The 21,972-nt window shown below is 51.6% G+C and overlaps 1 protein-coding gene across 1 annotated transcript in view; it reads left to right on the top strand.

Annotated features, from left to right (window-relative positions):
* LOC122893040 (NT-3 growth factor receptor-like) overlaps positions 1-21,972 on the top strand; it is a 271,355-nt gene that overhangs the window by 106,556 nt on the left and 142,827 nt on the right. The window contains exons 5-10 of the mRNA XM_044229813.1: positions 2,662-2,730; positions 11,775-11,932; positions 12,602-12,744; positions 13,180-13,321; positions 13,725-14,021; positions 21,774-21,797. Of these exons, the coding sequence (XP_044085748.1) occupies positions 2,662-2,730; positions 11,775-11,932; positions 12,602-12,744; positions 13,180-13,321; positions 13,725-14,021; positions 21,774-21,797 (833 nt within the window). The remainder of the gene's footprint in view (positions 1-2,661; positions 2,731-11,774; positions 11,933-12,601; positions 12,745-13,179; positions 13,322-13,724; positions 14,022-21,773; positions 21,798-21,972) is intronic.

The raw sequence follows: 21,972 nt of genomic DNA, 5'->3' as shown, positions 1-21,972 counted from the left end.
TCTCAGCTTCAGGTGCAAAACCCAGTGTAAAGCCAGCCGCTCGCCCGGCATGTGCACCAGATCCCCACTCCACCCTCCTGAGCAGGAGGTGGGTCAGGGGAGCCGTGCCCCATTGGTGTCCTTAAGTGGCCACCATGCAGGCCTTCCTTTATCTCCCTTTCCTTCTGATCACTGGGGCATGGAGGAAGTTTGCAGGCCCACGACGGACCGGGAGTAGGGGTTTTAGGGAGCCGAGTGTGCGGACAGGTTAAGGTTTATAAGCTTTGGTGATTCATATGCAATTCGAGCTCTTCCTTCCATCCGCAGGAAGCGGGCTCCGGAGGTGTCTCCTGTAGACAGGGATGTGCGGGCTGGAGGACACTATGGAAAGTGCTGGGTGTGGGGGGAGTGGAACAGGACGCCTGGGGATCTGCTCCTGCCATCCCCTTTGCCCACCAGTCCCCTGCCCCCGCAAAAAGGGGGCCGTCTTTCTAACACAGTCACCGGCTGTCACCAAGGGTAGGGCTGCCTCAGATATGAAGGGGAAGCCCTGTCCCTTAGGTTGTCCTTGTGTGTGCCATCCGTCCCTGTGAAATCGGTGTGTGCCGTCTGTGATGCCACCAGCCTGGACTTCCCCGTGACCTCCAGACGCAGGTATCCACCAGCCTAGCCGATTTCTCTTTCTGGATATTTCACAGGCATCTCAGACTTAGCATTTGCAAGGGGAGGCTCATGATCTGCACCCCAGATATCATGCTTTTACAGCCTTCCTGGTCTCACTAAGTGATCTGGCTGCTGGCCTGATGGTTGGCGTCTTGCTCCCTCCTCTCCCAGGCCCAATCCAGTAGGAGGTTCTGGTGGCGCTCTCCCCCCCTCCTTGAATCCACCTGCTTCGTTATCTCTAATCCCCTTCCTCAACACTACCGCAGCCTCCTAATCGTCTGCCAGCTTCCAGGCTTGGTCTCTTACTTTAAGAAATGGTAATTAGATTATGTCCCTTCCCTACTTAAAGCCATCCAGTGCCTTCTCTTTGCTCCTTAAAATAAAAACCCAAAAGTTCTCACCATGGCCGGCAAGGTGGTTGTGGCTGTCGCGTCTCCTCCTTACCCCCGACCACTCTCCCCTAACTCCTTTCCCACTGGCCCCCTTTCTGCCTTTGCTCTTCTTGCTCCCACTGCCCAGAAAACCCCAGCCCTGGCACCGGTTCATTCTAGCCCTAGCCTCAGCTCGATGCTACCCTCTTGGAGGACACCTCCCGAAGCGCCTGTGTAAAGGAGGTATCTCCCTCTCCGGCATCCATGATGGCATCTTGGTTGGTCCCCTTCCTTCTGTCATTGGCAAACTGCCGTTGCCTTGCTTATTCATTTGAGACTTGAATGTAAGTTTCAGAGAGACCTTCTCATTTGTGCCCCTTTCATTTCCCCCAAGGAGTCTGTATTTGGTTCCTCCCCAAGTGTCTGCTGTAGAAGTCATCTAAGTAGAGGTGTGCGGAGAGCGTATGCGCGTGTGCGTGAACAGGAGTCTGGACTTGCGTTCATCACCTGTGTGTTTAATTGGCACCACTGCATGCACACATGTGTGTGTGTGTGTGTGTGTGTGTGTGTGTATAATGTTGACCTGCGTGGCATCTTACCAGGAATAGTGCTCCTACGGGATCATGTTGACTCCGACCGTGTCTAACTGCCGCCTTGAAGGGCTGTTGTCATGTCAAGAGTCGTCTGTTGAGCCTGGCAACGTGATCACCGTGGGTGTGTTTCTTCTATTATTTGGAAGACTAATGGCTACTCCTTTCCTCTGTACATCCTAATGAGAACAATTAAATAGCCATTAGAAGGAGAACAGAAGTGTGAACAAAAGGCTGATGTCTTGATCACGGATGGGCCTCTTTGCTGGGGGAGGGACTGGGTAGAAGAAATCGTAGGTGACCTGCAGGGTTTCCCACTATTGTGAATGTTAAGAATTCTTGATGGTAACAGGGGACGTAATTTCATTTATGCAAGACGAGTAAGTCCTAGAGATGTACTGTACAGTGTCATGAGTCATTAATTAGGTGGTGTGTACACCTAAAAATGTGTTAAGAGGTTATATCTTATATTAATGGTTATAGCAAAAAAAAAAAAAAAAGAAAGAAAGAAAGAAAGAGAGAGGGAGAGGGAGGGAGGAAATTTTTAAAAAGTTGATGGTTAAGTTTATGGCATTGTTTATGGTGACAGTTTCATGGGTATACACTTGCCTGGAAATTCATCAAGATGTATGCATTAAATATGCCCAGTTTTTTAAATGTCTGTGACACTTCAATAATAAAAATGAAGAAGAAAGCTTGTTGGCTTGTGTATCCTAAGAGCTCTGTCCCCCTGTGGGAGGGTGACCTCAGAAGTTTCCCTGAACCTTTACTGTGGTGAGAGAATGTGGGAAAATGACCAACCGTTCTTTTCTTTTTCTTCCCTTTTTTTTTTTTTTTTTTTTTTTGTACATTGTAAATCTCTCACTTCTTTCCCTTCCTTGAAATCCTCTCCAAACCTGATCTGAGGCCTTGACTACTGGCGGATACACTGTTAGCAGAATGGAACAAAGAAAAGAACAACAAAGCCAGGCTCCCGTGAAATAACCAAGCTTCCTACCAAGAGCATGACTCACGCCGGGTCTGTCCCTTAATTTGCCCTTTATCTGTCGCTCTTGCAGAAACCTGTCGAGTAACCGGCTCACCACACTCTCATGGCAGCTCTTCCAGACGCTGAGTCTTCGGGAATTGTAAGTTTGGCTTTGAAGACCCTCCAAGCAGTAGAGCGGTGGTAGAGGTTGGGTGGGGAGAAAGGTGGGGCGGTGGAGCTACCCGAGGTTGGGTGTGCCCTTGGGGCTCCTCGGGCTGGGTGGCGCAGAGTGTACCATGTTCAGCGAGAGCGAGACACCCTCTTTGTTGCTTGATTTCTGATGCTCTTTCCAGCACACTTCCGAAGAAGACCGGGATCTTATCTCTGAGCAGGACCTAGTTCTGTGGTCTGTAGGTAACTAGTAGTAATGGCATTTATACTTATAATATGAGAGAGTATTTTCAATTTATAATAAGTGATTCTGTGGATGATGAGGTGCGCTTTCATTGATGTGACTTTAGCTTTATCATCATGAAAAAAATAGACTTATCATCAGGAGCATTATGGGAGATAGGTGTTATTATATCTCCAATATAAAATGTATTTCTTCATTTTAAGGTGAAGGTGCTGAGCCCCCAAAAGGCACATGAGACCCAGGCAAGATTGCATTGTTAGGTACTGGCCAACCTAGAGGTCAACCTTGAACCCAGACCTCTGACTTCCAATTGCGTGCCCTTTCCGTCACTCGTCATCTTTTGTCAGCCTATTTGGCTTGCATATGGGCATCCCAGTGGTGGGGGGTGGGAGGCAAGTCTATATATTTATTTAATCTGCCTGTGGACTGCTTGGCCGGACTATCTTCCCAGGCTGATAGATGCTCCCCTACCCCCTCCAGCCATTTTGTGCAAACCCTTGTTGGATGAAGGAGCGAAAATTCCTGACCACTGCTGGAAAAAACGAGTCGTGTTGTTGTGTGAGTCATCAGGGTCATCTCTGTGCATGAAGGACAGCGTGTTTTGTTGAGGGAACAAATCAAGGAATAAATTGAAAAGGAATTGAGGCATGGATGAAATTAGGGAGGTAGGGTTCCAGAGACACTGCTCATGTGTTCCCTTTTATTTAGTGACTCAGATCCAAATTCACTGAATGCAGGTTGCTTTACCAACTTTACCAAGAGTTGGTAGCCTTGGATCTCTGCCCATGCTGTCGGCCTTTCAATCCCCCACTGGAGAATCCCTCCACCTGGGAAGACCTGAGTTCACGGATGAGTCAGGATCTTAGCTTTTCCAATCCAGCTGTTCGAGGAGGGGGAATATTTACATCCAGTGACTTAATAGCCCATTACCCCATGGTGGCTTTGTATACTCTACTTATCCTCATGGACCTGAGTGCCCTGATTCTTTGAAAGGCCATCCCAGGGCCGGGAAGTACAGAGGTGATCTCAACAGTGCTGGAGAGTTCAGGACAGTACTGCTGTAGGTTGCCTTCCTTTCTTAGGATTTTACCCTTCCCTCTGGGCTATTCCTCAGATATAGTGACTACAGTCCTTTAGCCACATAGGGTTGAGATCCTGAGGCACACTGATTAAAAACTACCTGAGCTGAGGAAAATATAAATATATACTTACTTGTTTATACAACACTGAAAAACCTAGATGATGTCCCAGGTGTCACAGACAGCTAAATATCAGACCATTAGACTTGATGCCTCATATTCATTCCCATCTTTGTAGGTGGAAGAAAACCTTAGCATTAAATGAACATGACTGCTAAGATCACTACTAACGATTGCTGAGATCTGACTCTTGTGCCAGGCACTGTGCCAAGCAATCTCTTGAATTATGTACGTTCGTTATTTAATTTAATCCTCGTGGTAATTTATCGGGTAGGAATTATTACCATCACTTCACATTCGGGGACCCCGAGGTACTCAGCAAGGTGAAGTATCTTGTTTCGGGTTACCCATTAGCCAAGGGGTAGCATATGGACTCAAGGTCTTGACCACTCTCGTTAGCTGTCCCTCAGCCTCTCAAAATCTGTTGCCAATTCAAGGAGCGGTTCTGCAGTAATTGTCAAAAAGTGCATGATTGCAGTTCCTTCTTACGTTGCCCTAGATCCGATCAAGGGCTCTGCCATAGCGGAGCTAACTGGGGGTTCTCTTTCTTGGGAGTCTCATGTGACTTCTCGCAGAATGCCTTCCCCTTCCTCTGTAGGAGGTGAGGGACAGCATCTCTCTGGGGGACATCTAGGGTCCGCAGTTGGCTGAATTATTGAGAAAACGTTCAGTGCTCCTTCTAAAAAAATCATTGGATGTGAAATCAATGGTGTGCTGCCCTGGTGACCTGTTTCGTGGAGTTTCAGAAACAGTTGTTCCGTGGATATATATTTAAAGAAAATGTCAGATTTATCCCAGAGGATCATGGGATTCTGCATTCATCTTTGCCCGGGATCAATACACCGGTGAGCTAGATGTGACTTATGGAGGAATGAAGACGTTCCCTCCAGTGTGAGCCAGTGTGTGAGGGCCGCCATGTCCCAGAGTATTTTATTTCTGTCACATTGTTAAGTAAGAAAAAAATGACGTGGGAAAATAAAGAAGCCCCCCTCTTGTCCTGGTAGGGGTCTATTTTTGAGGAAGAGTTGAATGTTGAGAGTGGAAAATTTATCTTTTGGCTGGAGGGGCCTCATGTTGGCTTTTCACTGTGGCAATGATTAAAATCCAAACAATCCCAGTTCCTGGCAAATGGAAGAGGGGGTAGTATTTTCTTGTACGACTTCCTGATTAGTCCACATGGCGCCATCTGCCACGAGCCTTGTAGATTGCCAGGGTCTGCCCAGTGGAGCCTGTGGGCTGGGGTGTGGGGATGGGTTGGGTATTTCCAGGAAGATAGAATCTTGGCCTTGGAGGAGAGAGGCCAGGGGGAGATGGCTTTCTGAGCCATGATGGCCAGAAGATCCCAAAGCCAGAGTAGGAGGCTTTGAGCCACCTTCTGCGGGAGCTAACTAGGGCATTCAGTGAATTCTCGATACATTTTATTCTGTCATTGAGGATCTCTGCCTACCCCAACCAGATGCCCCCCACCCCCACTGGAGGGTCCTTGCTATTAGAACGGATCTGGTGGCATTCTCCATTGGAAGGGCTGAGTATCTACGACCTTTCCAATAGTAGAGAAGGAGACAGACGAGCCCTCTATTGAGCACCTATTATGGACAAAGTCCTGACTCATCTTTGGAGCAACCCCCAAATTAAACAACTGGTCCAGGATCACAGAGCTTATCAACGGGAATGGGAGTCAGTGTTACAGTAATCAGCACTGCCACCATCCAGGTCTACTGTTTCCAAAGACCAGGGCTCTTCCCTTAAACAATTCAGTAAACTTCCCCCATACTTGCTGTCTCCTTCTGGAAACCACTCTCAAGAATGCGGCTTCCTGAGTGGAATCACCAGATTGGGGGTGGGGAGATGGAGACCCAGACAAGTTAGCATCTCAGAGCCCTGGCCATGAGCCGGAAGCTTCCCTTACTCATTTCCCATTTACTTTTCTCAGATGAAGGATATGGTTTTGGCTGATCACCTGACCTGTTGTTCTTATTGAGAGAACTGCAGGCACCTTTCAAGACTCCTTTGGAGAGCTTAGCACTGTGTCAGTGGCATGGGTTTGCAGAAATTTCAGTTGGCCTTGCACGGTTGCTCTCAGAAGTTTCTGGTTGTATCAAGGTGGTGTTTTTATTTTTTTTTTGTTTTTTTTCCTTGCGAAGAAGCCTGGAACTGTGTCCAGAAATCAGAACAGGAATCAAAGAGATTGTCTTAGAGATAAAGAATGAATTAGAAAGAAAAGAAGCTTGGATTCTGAATCCCCTGATTCAATTTAGGCAAAGGCAAGAGGCACCAGAGGATATAAACCCACAGCACAGAACCCTTCCAGAAATACCCTAGGGACCATTAGTGTATCTTGAACAGGCTTCTCTTAATATCCTGCACGCGCAGAGCAGACATGATTAAAACAGATTGGAATATTTCGTTTTCTTAAAGCAAAGTGATAATTACCTCTGGTATAATTTGCAGATTTAATCGACTTGGTAAAATATTAACTCGGTATTGGGGATGGGTTTGGGCTGATCCTGGCAGTTTCTTTTCTCCTAGTCTTGGCCATGACTGCTTTCCACGGCTCTCAGAGAAGTCCCTGAACAGTCATGTTCATAATAGCATTACTGTAATAATAACTTCTGGTCTCTTTATAGTCCCTTTCAATTCACAAAGCATGTTATCATGTATTATCGCTTATCCTCATAATAACTTTGCGCAGGAAGAGGGTCAAGCACAATTACCCCCATTTTGCAGAAGTTAAAGCAGAACCTTGGGGAAGAAGCTACTGGCCAAATTAGTTTCCTAGGGTTGCCTTGATAGATCATGACAAATAAGGAGGCTTCATACCACAGAAAGTGACTCTACCCTTCTGGAGGTCAGAAGGCCCCAACTAAGGTGTCACAGGGACACTCTTCCTTCAAGAGGCTCTCAGGAAGAATCTTTGCTTATCTCTTCTGGCTTCTGGTGGCCCCTGGTGGTCTTGGCTTGTGTCAATGCCACTCCTGTCTCTGCCTTCATCTTCATGTGGCCGTGCTCCCTGTCTCTGCGTCTTCGGCTTTTCCCCTCTTGTGTCTTATAAGGACACCCGTCCTTGGATTTAGGGCCCTCCCTAAATCCAGAATGATCTTGTCCCGTGATCATCCCGTGATCCTTCTCGGGATCACATCCACAGAAGACCCTTTTTCTAAGTAAGGTCACATTCACAGGTCTTGGGGGTGAGGTCTTGCCCAGATCTTTCGGGGAAGACACAGCTCAGTGCACTCGCCTCGCCCAGCTTGACCACAGGCTCCACTCAAACCTTGTGTTCGTGTACTTCTTCTGCCACTGTGTTGTCTCTGGGAGGCCAGTGGTGAGCATCCCTTGGGCCTTTGGACAGGCTTCCCCGGTTGGCCGTAGATCTACGCCCCTGGCCCCAGGATCGCCACTGGCAGCACCAGTTCTGTGGAGGGAAGAAGAAAGGCAGAGTGATGACCGGAGGGGAACCAGTGTTTTCTGAATACACTGCCATGGCCTTGGCCTTGCAACAAGGCATCTGTGTGTGCCTGGATGGGGCTGAGTTAATCTGCGGGTCGCCCCTAGGGCCCTGCGATTAGGCCCTGGGCCGTGCTGGGGCATGGGCTGGGTGTAGGATAAGCTCTGCCCCGAAGCAGCTGTGGCCCTGTCCTTCACGGGGCCGCCTGCATTATTGATGGGGCGGGAAGGCTCACTTCAGGCTCCTCCTGTGGGGCCTGGAGCCCTGGCCGATGGCTCCTCTCTGAGACACCTGACTTGCTGAAAGAGTGGGTGGCATCGTGTAGACCGAGGGCTGCCTTTCTCTGCTTCTGGCCGCCCTTCCTGAGCCCTCTCTCGTCAGGATGGAAGACTATGGTGGGTTTGCTGGGTGGGATGCCCGGGACACCCGTCTTTAGACTCAACATGCTTTCTGTTGTGTGTGTCCGTCTTGCTGTCCAGGAGGAAAGTCCTAAGGGAAGGGGAAAAGCTGAAGGTTTCTGTGCAGGTTCCGGGAGACTGCTAGGGGGCCAGATCCTAGAAGAGAAGGATGGAAGGAAACAAAAGGCCGTTAGTGTGCTTGTGTCCAGCCCTGTCATCCCACTAATTGTCCCACTAGTGTCAGCATGCTTTGTCCCCATCAGCCCTGCGGGGAGCCACTGAGAAGTCGGGGGACGCAGCAGTGCGGGATTCGGGCGAGGCAGCACTCACTAAAGCACATCGTCTCTAAGCTGCGGAGCCCAGCCCCTCCCTTGCTAATCTTTTCTACCCCGGTGGATAATTTGTCTTTTTACAACTGCTTCATAATGAATGACCACATCTTGTCTAGCGAGCATCTGGGAAAACCAGGCTGACCTGGTTCAGCTTGCATATATGGAAGCATCTGGACCCTCGGTATCTTTCCGGCAGGGCTGCCTGGCCTCCCCTCGCCCCTCACCCCCGCCGTGTGAATGCAAACACAGACCCACGTCCTCAGGCCGTCCTGTCCTCCACACACGGGGCAGCCTAGCTTGACCTTCTGCTTTTCCCCCAGGAAGCCATCCCCTGCCTCCCCTGATTCCTCCCTGAGGGGAGGGCTCATGGGGCTGGTGTGTGGAGGGCAATCCCCATGGTGCTGGGTAGATGGTAGGTGCAGCACAAACGTCATTCCATTTTTTTTTTTTCCTTAGCTCTTACTTCCTCCTGCCTCCCCGTCCTCTTCCCTCTACCTGTTGGCTCCACCCCGGCGCCATCTTGCCTCCCCACTGGGGCAGGACCTCCAAGGCTCCTGGCCTCATGCTTCACCTTCCTTCTCTAGGACCTCACCCTGACACCTCATACACCGACCTTCTTCCTTTTCATTGGTTCCTTCTCTCCTGTTTTCAGCTAAAAATGCCTCTCTCCTCCATTGATTTCCTGTCTCCTGGAGCTTAAAGCCTTGGTGTCATCCTCCGTTCTTTCCTTCCACCTCCAGCAAAGCACCAAATACCACCTTGTCTTCTTTACTGTGTCTGTTCCATCTTCCCTTCCCTCTCCCACGCTTTTACCAGTCTACTCGAGACCCTTATTAACGTGGCAGCAGTTCTCAAGTGGGGGCCTAGGGTTCCGTGGGGCCCCCAAGACCCTATCAGGGAGACCACAGGGTAGAATCTGAGACATTACTTGTCCTTTTCATTCTGGTGCTCCAGAAGGTGTGACCCGCAGCGACGTTATCACAGGCCAAGTGACCTCTGGGGTCACTTGGCCTGTGATAACGTCACTGCTCTGGTGACGAACGGCGGTTTGTGCTAACGCGGCGTTGTGTTTTAAAATTTTCGACTTCCCTTCCAAAATGGTGAAGAGGCATAGTGTCATCTACACACGCAGATGCTCTTGGAGGCCCCCAGGAATTTTTAAGAGTAAAGAGGAGTTCTGAGACCAAAAGCCCGAGAAGAGTGACTCTGAGCCTGCCGGCCGGCACATACCAGTGCATCAGTGAAGGCAGATGCCCCATCTGGGTGCCTGTAGCCCTGTGCCCGGCACCGGGTCTCGTCAAGGCGTGTGAGTCAAGGATTTTGTCCCCCTTCATCCCTTCGCCTGGGCGCTCTGAGAAAGGCGCGCACGTCCTGCGCCGTACTGTCGGATTACTCTTCTCGCAGACCTGCTTTGCTCACATCGTCGTGAGCTCCGAGGGCCTCCCTGGCTCCCGCCGCCCCCTGGATGAATCCCCGGCTTGCTGATGTTTGATGTGGCCGTGAAGGTCCCGCACCATCTGGTTTCCACTCTCCCTTCCAGCTGCATTTCCCAGTGCTCCTTGACGTGAACTCTGTGCCCTGGCGCAGCTTTCCTTTCCTGTTTTCCCATCTCAGCCTCCAGCGTGGCCGTGAACTCTTCCCCTGCTCTCTGCCCAGGAGCCGCAGAGCCGGGGGGTCATGCTGACTCCTCTGCATCTCTGTTCTCAGCCAGAGGTGCCTTTCACAGGGTAGACGGGGTGGGGGCGTGTGGGGTCTGGAGTCCAGCAGGGTGAGGCTTACAGCCTTGCTTGGTCCCACCCCAGCCCAGGGACTTGGAGCATGAGACTCAACCCCTCCCAATGCGAGCGGGGGTCCCCCCTCTGGACAGGGACAGTGCTGGCTGTCTTCCAGGGTGGCTGTGGGAAGCAGATGCTCCATGAACGCTAGGTCCCTTCTCCTTTCCTGAAAGAGTGCTGGGAAAAGCCAGCGTACCTTTAGACTGAAAGGCTTTCGTGCAAAGGTGTTGGCACCTTCTGCCTGTGGTATCCCACTGGCTGGGACACACGGATTCCTCTTCCAGGACCTCACTTTTCCCTGAAAGCTGATGACTTCTGATGCATGCCTAACTACTTTGGAATTCCACCCCTTGTCCAGAATATCCCGGGTCTTAGTGCCCCTCCTTCTGGGCACCAACACACTCGCCTCCTTACAGATCCAGCAAGAGAATCACGTTCTTCCTACTGAGGCAGACCTTTAGACTTACTGGGTGCTTTACATCAATGAACACCATTCATTGTCGCCCTAATGGGATAGCCCCATTTAGAGGGGCAGGGACTTGCTCTCAGTCACAAGGAAAGTAGGTGGAGAAGGAAGACCTTGAACTTGACACATTCCCCATCAGATGCACTTCTTCTCCATGCTCCCAGGCTGTCTCATTCACCTCTGTATCAGCAGTGCTCCGCTCACAGCCAGACACAGAACAGGTGCTTCGTAAGGAATTTGTTGAATTTATGGAGAATAAAGCTGGGCCCGGGATGGGCTTTGAGCTGATCTTGGAAATCGCGAACCACCTGCTCCCCAGGGAGAGTAACCCTTTCCATCTTCCTTCCCTCCCTCCTTTCCCTCCTTCTATTCATTCAATAGGCATTCATGTCTCAGGCTCAGTTGTAGATGCTGGAGATATGGATGAACCAAACAGGCAATTTCTCTGAGCTCAGTGGAGCTTAATTTTTATTTGGGGAGACAGATAATAAACAAATTTTTAAAGTGATGCTGGACAGTGACAAATACTAGAAGGAAGGAAATACTGGAGGGCGGGGAGTGGGCTGCACTAAGGCAGGGGTTGTTGGCAGTTTACTTAGAGCAGTGTTTGGAGAGGCCATATGGTTCTTTAATGAAGTGAGATAGCCAATGTAGCAGGCATGTTATGCATACCAACTCTGCAGGCAGAAGGCACAACACGTGCAAAGGCCCTGAGGCAGCACCAGGCTGGTCGTGCTAGTGAACTTGACAGACAGCAAGGTCAATGTGGCTGAAGAAAAGGAAGAGGGTAAGAGGTAGGAGATGAGGTCAGAGAGGTGATGGAGAGCACTGCAGAGCCTGTAGGCCTTTGACCTTGATGTTCAATGACATGGGAAGCCACTGGAGGGCTTTGAGAAGAGCGATATCCCAAGCTGATGTATTTAAAAGGGTCTCGTTGGCAGGTGTGTTAAGTGGAGCGGATTCTTTTTTTTTTTTTTTTTTTCCCAAATGACTGCAAAAACGAAAGGAATTCATGGACTTAGAAGTATTTTTCATCTCTTTCAAAACCTTGTTAAACCCCTCCTCTCTCTAGTCCCTGAAGAGCAGGTCGGGGCATCCCTCCAGCCCTGGGGGGCGGGGGGAGCTGGGCCGTCTTTGGTTCAGGAGGTCCCTTCCCCTGTTTCCTTGCCCGCAGGAGACTGGAGCAGAACTTCTTCAACTGCAGCTGTGACATCCGCTGGATGCAGCTGTGGCAGGAGCAGGGGGAGGCCAAGCTCAACAGCCAGCACCTCTACTGCATCAGTGCCGACGGCTCCCAGCTGCCCCTGTTCCGCATGAACATCAGCCAGTGCGGTGAGTGAGTGGCCTGGGCCCTAGCGGGCTCCAGGCAAAGGGCCCACACCCTCGAGGGAGCCTGCAGAGCCAGGGCCTTCTGGCCCCTGCCCTCAGCCCCCCACAGTCAGCCTTGAACTGCACTGGGTGCAGATCTGGCTTACTGTTGACCTCCTTGGTCATCCCTGTCCCTCCATGAGCCTGGAGTGAAGACAGGGGTGCACCATGCCCCTTCTCAATGGACCAGTGTCCTTTCTTTCTATGAGATACTTGTCAACCAGATCTGAAGGAGTCTGTCTTAAAGCATGGGCTCTGGACCTTCCGTATCAGGAGCATCTAAGCAAGTTTTAGAAAAGCAGATGCCCAGGCCCTGCAGACTTAACGAGATCACAGGATGTCTCAGAATGGGCCTCGGCAATCTGAATTTCTAGCAGACTCCTCATGGGAGTTGGAAGCAGACCAAAGCTGGAGAGCGGGTTGCTGGAACTACATTTTTGAGCACCTCTCCACCCCCACCCTCTGCCTGGCCTGTGGGAGAGCCCAGCTGGGCTTAAGTTCTGCTGGCAGGGAGGTGCTGTCCCCAAGGCCTTCCAAGAGCTTGATCAAGCAGGTTGTGTTGAGAAGGGCCACCATCGACCCCAGGGAAAAAGTTTTGGCTTATCTTTTCACTCGTCCTGTCCTGCCTCTTAGACCTTCCTGAGATCAGTGTGAGCCACGTGAACCTGACCGTTCGAGAGGGCGACAACGCTGTCATCACGTGCAATGGCTCTGGGTCCCCTTTGCCTGACGTAGACTGGATAGTCACGGGCCTGCAGTCCATCAACACCCACCAGGTAGGCGCCCTAGGCTCCGGCCCCATCGGGAGGCTGGGGAGCCTTGACCTCTTTGTCCCAGTGAGCTCCATCGTGAAGAGAAGCCAGAGATGTGAGGAGAAGGAAGAAGAGGGAAAGTCTGCACGTACTTGGTTCTCGTCCAGCTCCAACCTTTTCTGGCCAACCCGAGCTTCAGCATGCTAATAAACTTCTCTGTACCTTAGTTTTCTCATCTGTAAAGTGGGTGTAATGCCACTGCTCACCCCCTAGGGTAAATGTGAGGGTTTCCTGAGCTCTTGAGCGTAGAGAGCCTGGAGGTTGGTCAGTGTGCACGGCAGGAGGAAAGGCCTCCCTCGCTTCCTACACAGCTTTCTTTTTGATTCCCGCAGGTGTTTGGAAGGTGAATGGGGAGCTGCCTTGTAGAAACTAATTTTTTTTTTTCCATTGGGGTTTTAGACAAATCTGAACTGGACCAATGTACATGCCATCAACCTGACCCTGGTCAATGTGACAAGCGAGGACAATGGCTTCACCCTGACATGCATCGCGGAGAATGTGGTGGGCATGAGCAACGCCAGTGTGGCCCTCACCGTGCACTGTGAGTGGCTGCCCTCTGGGAGGGGGGCTGTGTCCCCTGGGGACGGTCATGCAGGAGGCGGGGGCCGGTGTGCTAGGGGGGCAGGACTGAACAAGGCAGTTCTTGGCCGGTAACCCCAGAAAGGGCATCCCCGTCCCTCAGGATACCCCCATGTCAGCCCCCGTCTGCCTTCTCTTCGCTCCTAGAGGGTCACGGGGCCGGTGGTGGTGGACCCGGGAAGCGTGGGGGAAGACAGTCCTCTCTTCCCCACTTTTGGGAAGGTGGTGCGGGTACCCCTGATCCCCTGGGTCCTCTCTGAGCTGGATGGGGGTGGAGAACAGGGATCCCCGTCCTCGTGTTGGGGGGCTGCTCTGGGGCGCGGGGGTCTCTGCGCGCTGGGAGTCAGCGGGCCCGTCCCCCGCAGACCCCCCACGCGTGGTGAGCCTGGAGGAGCCGGAGCTGCGCCTGGAGCACTGCATCGAGTTCGTGGTGCGGGGCAACCCGCCGCCCACGCTGCACTGGCTGCACAATGGGCAGCCGCTGCGGGAGTCCAAGATCGCGCACGTGGAGTACTACCAGGAGGGCGAGGTGTCCGAGGGCTGCCTGCTCTTCAACAAGCCCACGCACTACAACAACGGCAACTACACCCTCGTCGCCAAAAACCCGCTGGGCACGGCCAACCAGACCATCAACGGCCACTTCCTCAAAGAGCCCTTCCCAGGTGAGGACCCCGCAGTATGTCGGTGCCTCCCGGGAGGGGTCGGGGTGGGCACGGCATCCCCCAGGACGCGGTTATCTCTGCTGAACCAAAGTCTGCTCCCGCCAGCATTTCGTGTAAACCAGATAAAGCCCGTTTTTCCAGGGCTGTCAGGTCCTCTCAGAAATGCACAGTTGTGCGCACACGGACATGCCCTGTTCCGGTAGAAGAAGGGCCTGGGAATTAGACAAGAAAGACAGAGACAATCTTGACCCAGTCCTTTATTTGCTGCGGAACTCCAGGCATGATAGTTTGCTTGTCTGTGCCTCCATTTCCTGCATCTGTAAAATGGGCACAATGACACTGTTCCTTTGACTCATGATTTCTGGTCTACAAGGCGTGCAGGCTTTGACACATAACCATGGTTCGATGACCTTCCATTGCAGGGGCTTTGGGGTCTCTCTAGTTCAACCCCACATTTAATAGACCTGTGAACTGAACCTCCTTCTGCTTGCTAGTTGGTAGCAAGGCTTGGCAAGGGGGTAGACCTCCAGCCTTGAGCTTGCTACATCCAGGGAGCCAGGGCTGGTAACTGAAGGAATGAAAGAAATTTGTTTGTGTGACTCTTTGAGGGTGGGGAGGGTGGGTGGGTGGGTGACTGAGCTACAGTCTCTCCAGTACCTTCCTGAGTTGCAAGAGAAGAAAAGCCCGGAAGAATTCCATGGACGCGGTTGTAGCTTCTCGATAGGTCCAGCAGCTGATGGGTTTCTGTCAATGAAACTGAGCAAACTGATGACCTTGCTGATTTCTCTGGGAACAGGCTGGATGACCTTCAGTCTCCAGACTCAGGGGTTCTAGCGAGATGAAGGGGAGTGAGAAGACCGATCCCCTGTAGGCGCGCACACACATGTGCACACACACGTGCACACACATGCGCACACATGCACACACAAGGGTGCCAGCAAGAGCCAGCCCGGTGCCTCATCTGCTTATGTGAAGGGGACTTCTCAGCCCACACATACGGGGTAGCAGCTCCACTCCAGTGGCCTCATTTATCTCAGTGCAGGGAAATTCCGGCTCGAAGCTCGGAAATGTAAAGATGCATGGGAAGCCAGATTCTTGTGGCTGAGGCCCAGGGTGGTGCAGCGCTGTCGCTCAGGAGAGGGTCCCGAACGTGCTGGTGTTTAAGACCCTGGCGGTCCCGTTTGGTCCAGCACTTCCAGCATCATCCCCAGCATCATCCCCAGCATGCCCAGTGGCACTGCCGGCCACGCCCATCTCTGCCCCGGGAGCTGGAAGAGTCCCCGCCCTCCGGGTGGTGTGGACGGAGATACTGGGCACTGCCGGGCCACACAGGCGAGGCCTTGCCGGTGCGAAGGGCCAGAGAGGTTCCCTAAAGCAATGCTTGTTTCCAAAGGGGAGCTCGGGGGGTCTGGAGAGCGTGGAGAGCCCTGGAAGGCTCTGGAGGGAGGGTGAGCCACTCCGGGCCGCTCCCCATGGGGCTGTCCCCAGAGCAGTTCTCCGCATTCTCCCAGCCATACCGACACCCTTTTTGTCCCCAAGAGACATAGCAGCCCCTTGCCGCCTTCTCAGGTTCTTAAAGTGGGGTCCCTGGACCAGGAGCATCACCAGCCCCTGGGCACGTGTTAGAACTCAGACTCTCCAGCCCCACCCGGCCCTGCTGCATCCGAGACCCCGGGGTGTTTGAACAATCAGCTGTCTTGCTGTTTGGTGAGCTCTGGCCCCAGGAGGTGGAAGGCAGGGGGGAGTCAGGGGAGCTCAGAGGGAAACAGCCCACCATAAGGCATCTTCCTCAGACCCTGCCGGGGCCGCCGTGTGTGAGGGTTTGCTTGTTTTATGAACCTAGAAGAATCAGTGGATGATGAAAAGGCCATGGCAGGGATAAGATGGGCCAGTTGTGTCAAATGACAAAACGTCTAAATGTTCAGGAGAGTAAATTATCTGGAGGAGCGGGCAGTAAACCTCATCCCTGCCGAGCTCTGGGTGTAAGGCGGTCTGCGGGTCCCGCTCCTGTCTTCGGCCCCGAGCGTGTGGCGACATCGTATTGATCACAGCGACTCCTCTCTCACTCCGAGGCAAGCAGAGCGGAGAGGTTAAGGGTGAGGGTTCTGAAATCAGGCAGATGGAGGTGCACATCCCGTCTGTGACCCGACCAGACAGGTGGCCTCCGCTCCCAGGACGGGGTTGGCGCATGGTATGCGACTGGCATGCAGTGAAAGGCGATCTCTACTCTGCCTCTACTTTTCCGTCTGTGGAATGGGAGCAAGAACAAAAGCTTCTCCCTCAGCTGCCATGAGGACCAAGCGAAGTATGCTGAGGGTTTCTGTCTGTGTTGAGACAGAGGAAAGATGGACCAGCTGTCAGCTATTGCCAGGATTCTTGGGACAGAGGGATACAGTGAACGTAGGCGTTCTAGGAGCAGCGTTCTCTGGTCAAGCTTGTTGGTTCTAACAGGTAGGATCTGGGAAGTGTCGTCTATAGGGGCAGGGAGCCATCCAACCCGCCAGGGTTCAGAGTCTCTCTAAATCACTCATCAGCTTTGTCATCTCAGGCAAATTCCTCAGCGCCTGCTTCTACCTCAAAGGCCATGGTGAAGGTTGGTTGACGCACAGTGGATTCATCCACCGGAAATGCTTACGACAGTGCTTGGCACAGAGTAAACACAGAGGGACTGTTTGTTTCTATTTTCTAAAAAGCACACCCAAGGGCGACTGACAGGGGGTCTGTTTTGGGGGCAGAACCAGATCTGAAGGTAACGGTCTCCTTTTCTGATTCTCCATGGTCCTGAGACCCATGGGAGAGATTTGGTTGGAATGAATAGATTTAATGGAACAATCTGGAAATGCAGAGGCTTCCATCAGTAAAGATTTTCTCAGAGGAGGACGTTAAAGTGAAAATGTTCCGGAAAAGTTGTTGTTGTTGTTGTTGTTGTTTGTTTTTTTAAAATTACACATGCTGTAGGAATGTTGGATTTCCTCCTCCATTTCCAGAGAAGGGCTAAAACCTTCGACATGGCATCCAGCCTTGGTGAAGGAGGTTTCCGCAAGGATCGGTTAGGGAGGTCGGTGGAGATAAATCCTCTTCGGTGTTCCAGGAACTTAGCGGGGCTGCCGGAGGGGATCTGGGCCTAAGAGTGGGGGAGCCACCAGGGATCAGGGATTCACGTGTCAGGAAGGGAGGACCTGGAGAGTCTAAGTCTAAGGCAGGGTGGGAGGTGAGAGCTAGAAGGCCGGGCAAGAGTGTTCCTTAGATGCCAAGGGGTGTGTGTGTGTGTGTGTGTGTGTGTGTGTGTGTGCAAAAAATACCTGAGACTACTTGACAAAACATTTAGGAATAAGTGAGCTGCCGTAACTCCTACATTCTCATTTTTTACTTGGCCAGAAGTCCAGTTTTTCATGGGGGTTTTTACAACGGCAGAAAGCAGAATTCCTTCACGACGCTGGGTACAAACAATGGAGAAATCAGTGCCCCGGCGCCCTCTGCTTCGGTCAAGGCTGGTTTCCTTGCCCTAAGGAACTTGTGGAGATAGACTGTGATCCCAGGCTGCTAGGTTGGGGGGAAAGGAGGGATTTCTCTTCCCAGTTTGAGCCACCGGCAGCTGCGGCAGTGGAGGGGAGATGGGGTGTCTGTGCAGGATGGGCGGTGTGAGCATGGGCCTTGGCTCTGCCTCCCCACTGCCTTCTCACACCTAAACCCAGGGCATCTGCTCCCAACAGCACATCTCTGTCCACCTCTTTGGACACAAGCTACTGCCTTGCTTCTCCCTTCTGTGGACCCCGCTGGCTTTTCCCACGAGGCCCTTTTTGATGAGTGTTGGGATTGGAAGAAGTGCCGTCTGGGACTGGGGTAGCGGGGATTCATGCCCACCCCCGTTCCTATTCAGACAGCACCTTGGCCCGTGGTTCTAGTTGTCTTCCTCAGCTGCTGGTGGGTAGGAAGTGAGGATCATTCCTGGGTACCACCCTCTTCCAGTGCAAAATTCTGAGTTCCCCCACTGGTTAGAGGGGACCAGGAAGTCTCCTGGGTTCATGTGTTTCCTGGATGGATGCGTGTTCCCAGGCTCCAGCAAGGGAGCTAAGCACCGTGGACTGACTGGGAGATTACAGGGTTCACAGACTCAGCCAAAACATTTGCCCGATGTGAGAATATTCTCAAATAAACAGGAGCCTTATGAGAAATAGACAAATTAGCATTAACTGTGAATTGATCTGGCACTGTCTTTGATCTGACCCTGTCTTTCCCTAGGCTCTGAAGCCAATGCTCGGGCCCCCTCCCTCCATCCTCCCCACCCATCAGGCCTTTGGTACCTGCAGCTTACAAGAGGGGGGTGGCATGAAGGGTGGGCTCAGGACTTTGGAGAAGGCTCTGTTGGCCTTCCCCAGGCGACACAAAATGGGCAGCAGAGAAGCCAGCCGTTAACCGTGCACCTACTATAAACAGGGCTTTCCCTAGACTCCTTCACAGAAAGCAGCACTTGCCCCACAGGTGGTTAGAGAAGAATATTTGCTGGTGCCTGTTTAGTAGAGCCATAATTACGGTGACTGTGAGGACTTAGCTCAGAGCCTGAAGACCACGGGATGGATGGATGGATGGATGGATGGATGGATGGATAGATGGACAGATGGACGGATGGACGGATGGATGAATGGATGGATGAATGAATGAATGAATGTCTTGTTCTTATTTTTCAGAGTGTGGTAGGCTCGTGGCCACAGTAGATGTAACATAATGCAGGGAATTCTCAAAGGGATCAGCAGCATCAGCAGCACCTGAAAACTTGGGTAGAAATGTAAATTCCCAAGACCTTCCCCAGACCTCCTGACTCAGAAATTCTGGGATGAAGCCTGATAATGCATGTTTATTGAAAACAAATTTTAGGATTATTTTTTGTAACTCACTATTTTGAACTAGTTTAAGATGTACCTCCTAGGGGTGCCCGTTGGCTTGGTTCATGACCCCCGGGTCCTGGGCTCAGCCGGGAGCCTGCTTCTCACTTTCCCTCTGCCCCTGCTCCATGCTTGTGCTCCCTCTCTCCCTCTGTTCTCTCTCTCAAATAAATTAATGATCTTAAAAAAAAAAAGTATCCCCGAAAAGTAATAAAATGGTACAAAGAACTTCCTTATACCTTTCACCCAGCTTCCCCAAAGAGTATCATCCTACCTAAGCACAGTCCAATGTACAAAAGCAGGCTATTAACACTCACACTGTTACCGAGTTTATGGACCTGACTCTCATCCACTGCTGTCCTTTCTTCAGTTGACCCAGTTCAGGACAATACACCATGCTTAGATGCTCTGTCACCTTATTTTCTTTCAGTCTGGGACAGTCCCTCAGTCTGTCATTGTCATTCATGAGCTGGACATTTTTTTTTCTTTTAAGATTGATTTATTTGAGAGAGAGAGAGGTCATGAGAGTGAGGGGCAGAGGGAGAGAGAGAGAACCCCAAGCAGACTCCCCGCTGAATGTGGAGCCCAGTGTGGGGCTTGACCCCACGACCCTGAGATCACAACCTGAGCTGAAATCAAGAGTCAGACGCTCATCTGGCTGAGCTCCCCCCCCCCCCGGCACCCAAGCTGGACCCTTTTGAAGGATACTCACTAGTTACATTGTAGACGTCTCCCCACTTTGGGTTTGTCAACTGCTGCCTCCCAGTTAATGCTGGTTACGCAATTTTGGCATGAAAAGCACAGAAGTGATGCCATGCTCGCTCAGGACATCACCGTGGGGGGCACGTGCTGTCCACACCTCTAGTGACATCAGTTAATTCTGTCACTGGAAGGACATGGTATCTGCCAGGGTTCTCCACCTCAAGGTGATTTTTTTCCCCCTTTGTACCTAATGAGTATAATGTTTGGAAACTTTGTGAACGTCTTGTGTCTTCTCATGCTTTCACACTTTAATCTTAGCCTTCCTTGATGGTTCTCGCCCAAAGTCGTTTATAACCGTGCTATTTGCCCGTGGTGACTTTCTTCCTTCCATCATTCTTTCTACGTGTGTTGAGGGGAATGCTACTATGAGGAAGAGCATCTCTTCTTCCCCTGTGTGTCCATTCAGTTGCTTATTTGCATTGGTACGGACTCGGGGATGTTCATTTTGTGCTATGACTTAGAATCCGTGCAGGTTCCCGGGGCCGTGTAAGAGCGGACCACAGCCTCGGCAGCTTAAACAAGCCACCCGTGTTTTTCTCACAGCCCTGGAGGTGAGAAGTCTGATCAGGGTGTCAGCAGGGTTGGCTCCTTCTGAGGGCTCTGCCTCTGGCTCGCAGATGGTCGTCTTCTTTTTGTGTCCGCACGTGGTCTTCTGTAGTTTGTCCTGATCGCTTCCTCTTGCAAGGACACTGGCCATATTGGATTAGCGTCCACCCTAATCAGTTTCTTTTAACTGAATTACCTCTTTAAAGAGCCCATCTCCCAGGGTGCCCGGGTGGCTCAGTGGGTTAACCTCTGCCTTTGGCACAGGTCATGATCTCAGGGTCCTGGGATCGAGTCCTGCATCGGGCTCTCTGCTCTGCAGGGAGCCTGCTTCCTCCACTCTCTCTCTCTGCCTGCCTCTCTGCCTGCTTGTGATCCTGTCTGTCAAATAAATAAATAAAATCTTAAAAAAAAAAAAAAAAAGAGCCCGTCTCCCAGTGCAGTCCTCTGCAGACGTGCTGGAGATCAGGGCTCCACCATACAAATTTGGGGCAGGTACAATTCAGCCTGTAACAATCCATGGCTGTCTTCATTTTTTGCTTAAATTGTCCCACATTTGGTCATTGGAGGCTCCCGTGCTCTTTCCCATGCTCCCGCTAATCCGGAGCACACTCCTACTTTCTAGTACCACACGGTGTTCCGGGCACATCTTGTACTTTCTCTGCCCCAAGCCTTAAGTTACGCATTTCTCCGAGGAGCCCTCATTCCTCTTACTGGAGAGTGGTAGTGCCGGCACCCTCTAGATGATTCCATTGCACGCTAGAATTGGGGAATCTCTGCTGGAGTGGCTAAGAGCCCAGGCTTGGATTCGAATCCACCTCAGTCTAATAATCCCTCATCGAGATTCAGTTAGTCTCTTAATCTCTAGAAGCCTGTTTCTATTTCAGTTGAGCAGGGCTAATGCGCTCCACCTCCTCAGATGGTTGTAAGGATGGAGTGATGCATTACATAAAGCACCGAGTCCAGCCCCTGGCTTATAATTAGTGTCCGATAATGCTGCACTTCCACTGTTCGCTGAGCCATTTCTAGAGGCGAAGATCCAATAGCACATTTTCATCTGGGGGATGGGCAGGTTCATAAAGGGATTCCCAGGAACATCTCAGGGACCGCTAGAATAAACTGTCTATATCAATTTGAGGAATTCTGTCTTGGGATCACAGCTGGCATTTTCACCAGAGTCCAGGGAAACCCACCCTGCAGCATCTCTTCTTGCTTTGGGCTACCACCGACATCCCCAGCGCTCGGGGTACCTGAAGGGCAGAGGACTGTGGGTGAGACGTTGTGTCTAGATGGAATTTTCCATCTCGTAGACCCGAGGGGGGCTGGACCACCTCCCTGGGAACCAGGAGCTTTATCTCGCATTCCTTCTCTACTTGGAAGACCACCTCCAGGAAGGGGTAGTGTGGCCTGGGGGAGGGGTGGTGTGTCAAGGATTTTAGTTTTCAGTTGCTGGAGTAAAGGGGCACTCGTGGTGAGTGGGAGAGGTTGTACCTACAAGGAAGATAAAGTGCTTCTCCTCTGGTTTTTATGACGCTTGTTAATAATCTCTTTGTCTTTTTTGCAGAGAGCACGGATAACTTTGTTTCCAGTAAGTCTGCTTTATCTTTTGCTTTGAAACTGCTTTATTCTGGTACTTTTGGTGATTACGGATTCCACGTAGCCCTCTTTCCTGTTCCACGGCCAGCCGCAGACCCACGGCAGCTGAGAGCATTCAGGGAACTGTGAAGGGGAACTGGAGAGTAGAAATACTTCTTGGGTAGTTC

This window comes from Neovison vison, chromosome 13 (genome assembly GCF_020171115.1).
Source record: "Neovison vison isolate M4711 chromosome 13, ASM_NN_V1, whole genome shotgun sequence".
NCBI classification, from domain to species: Eukaryota; Metazoa; Chordata; class Mammalia; order Carnivora; family Mustelidae; genus Neogale; species Neogale vison.
Note: the sequence above shows the minus strand (reverse complement) of the source record. Positions and strands in the feature narration are given on the sequence as shown.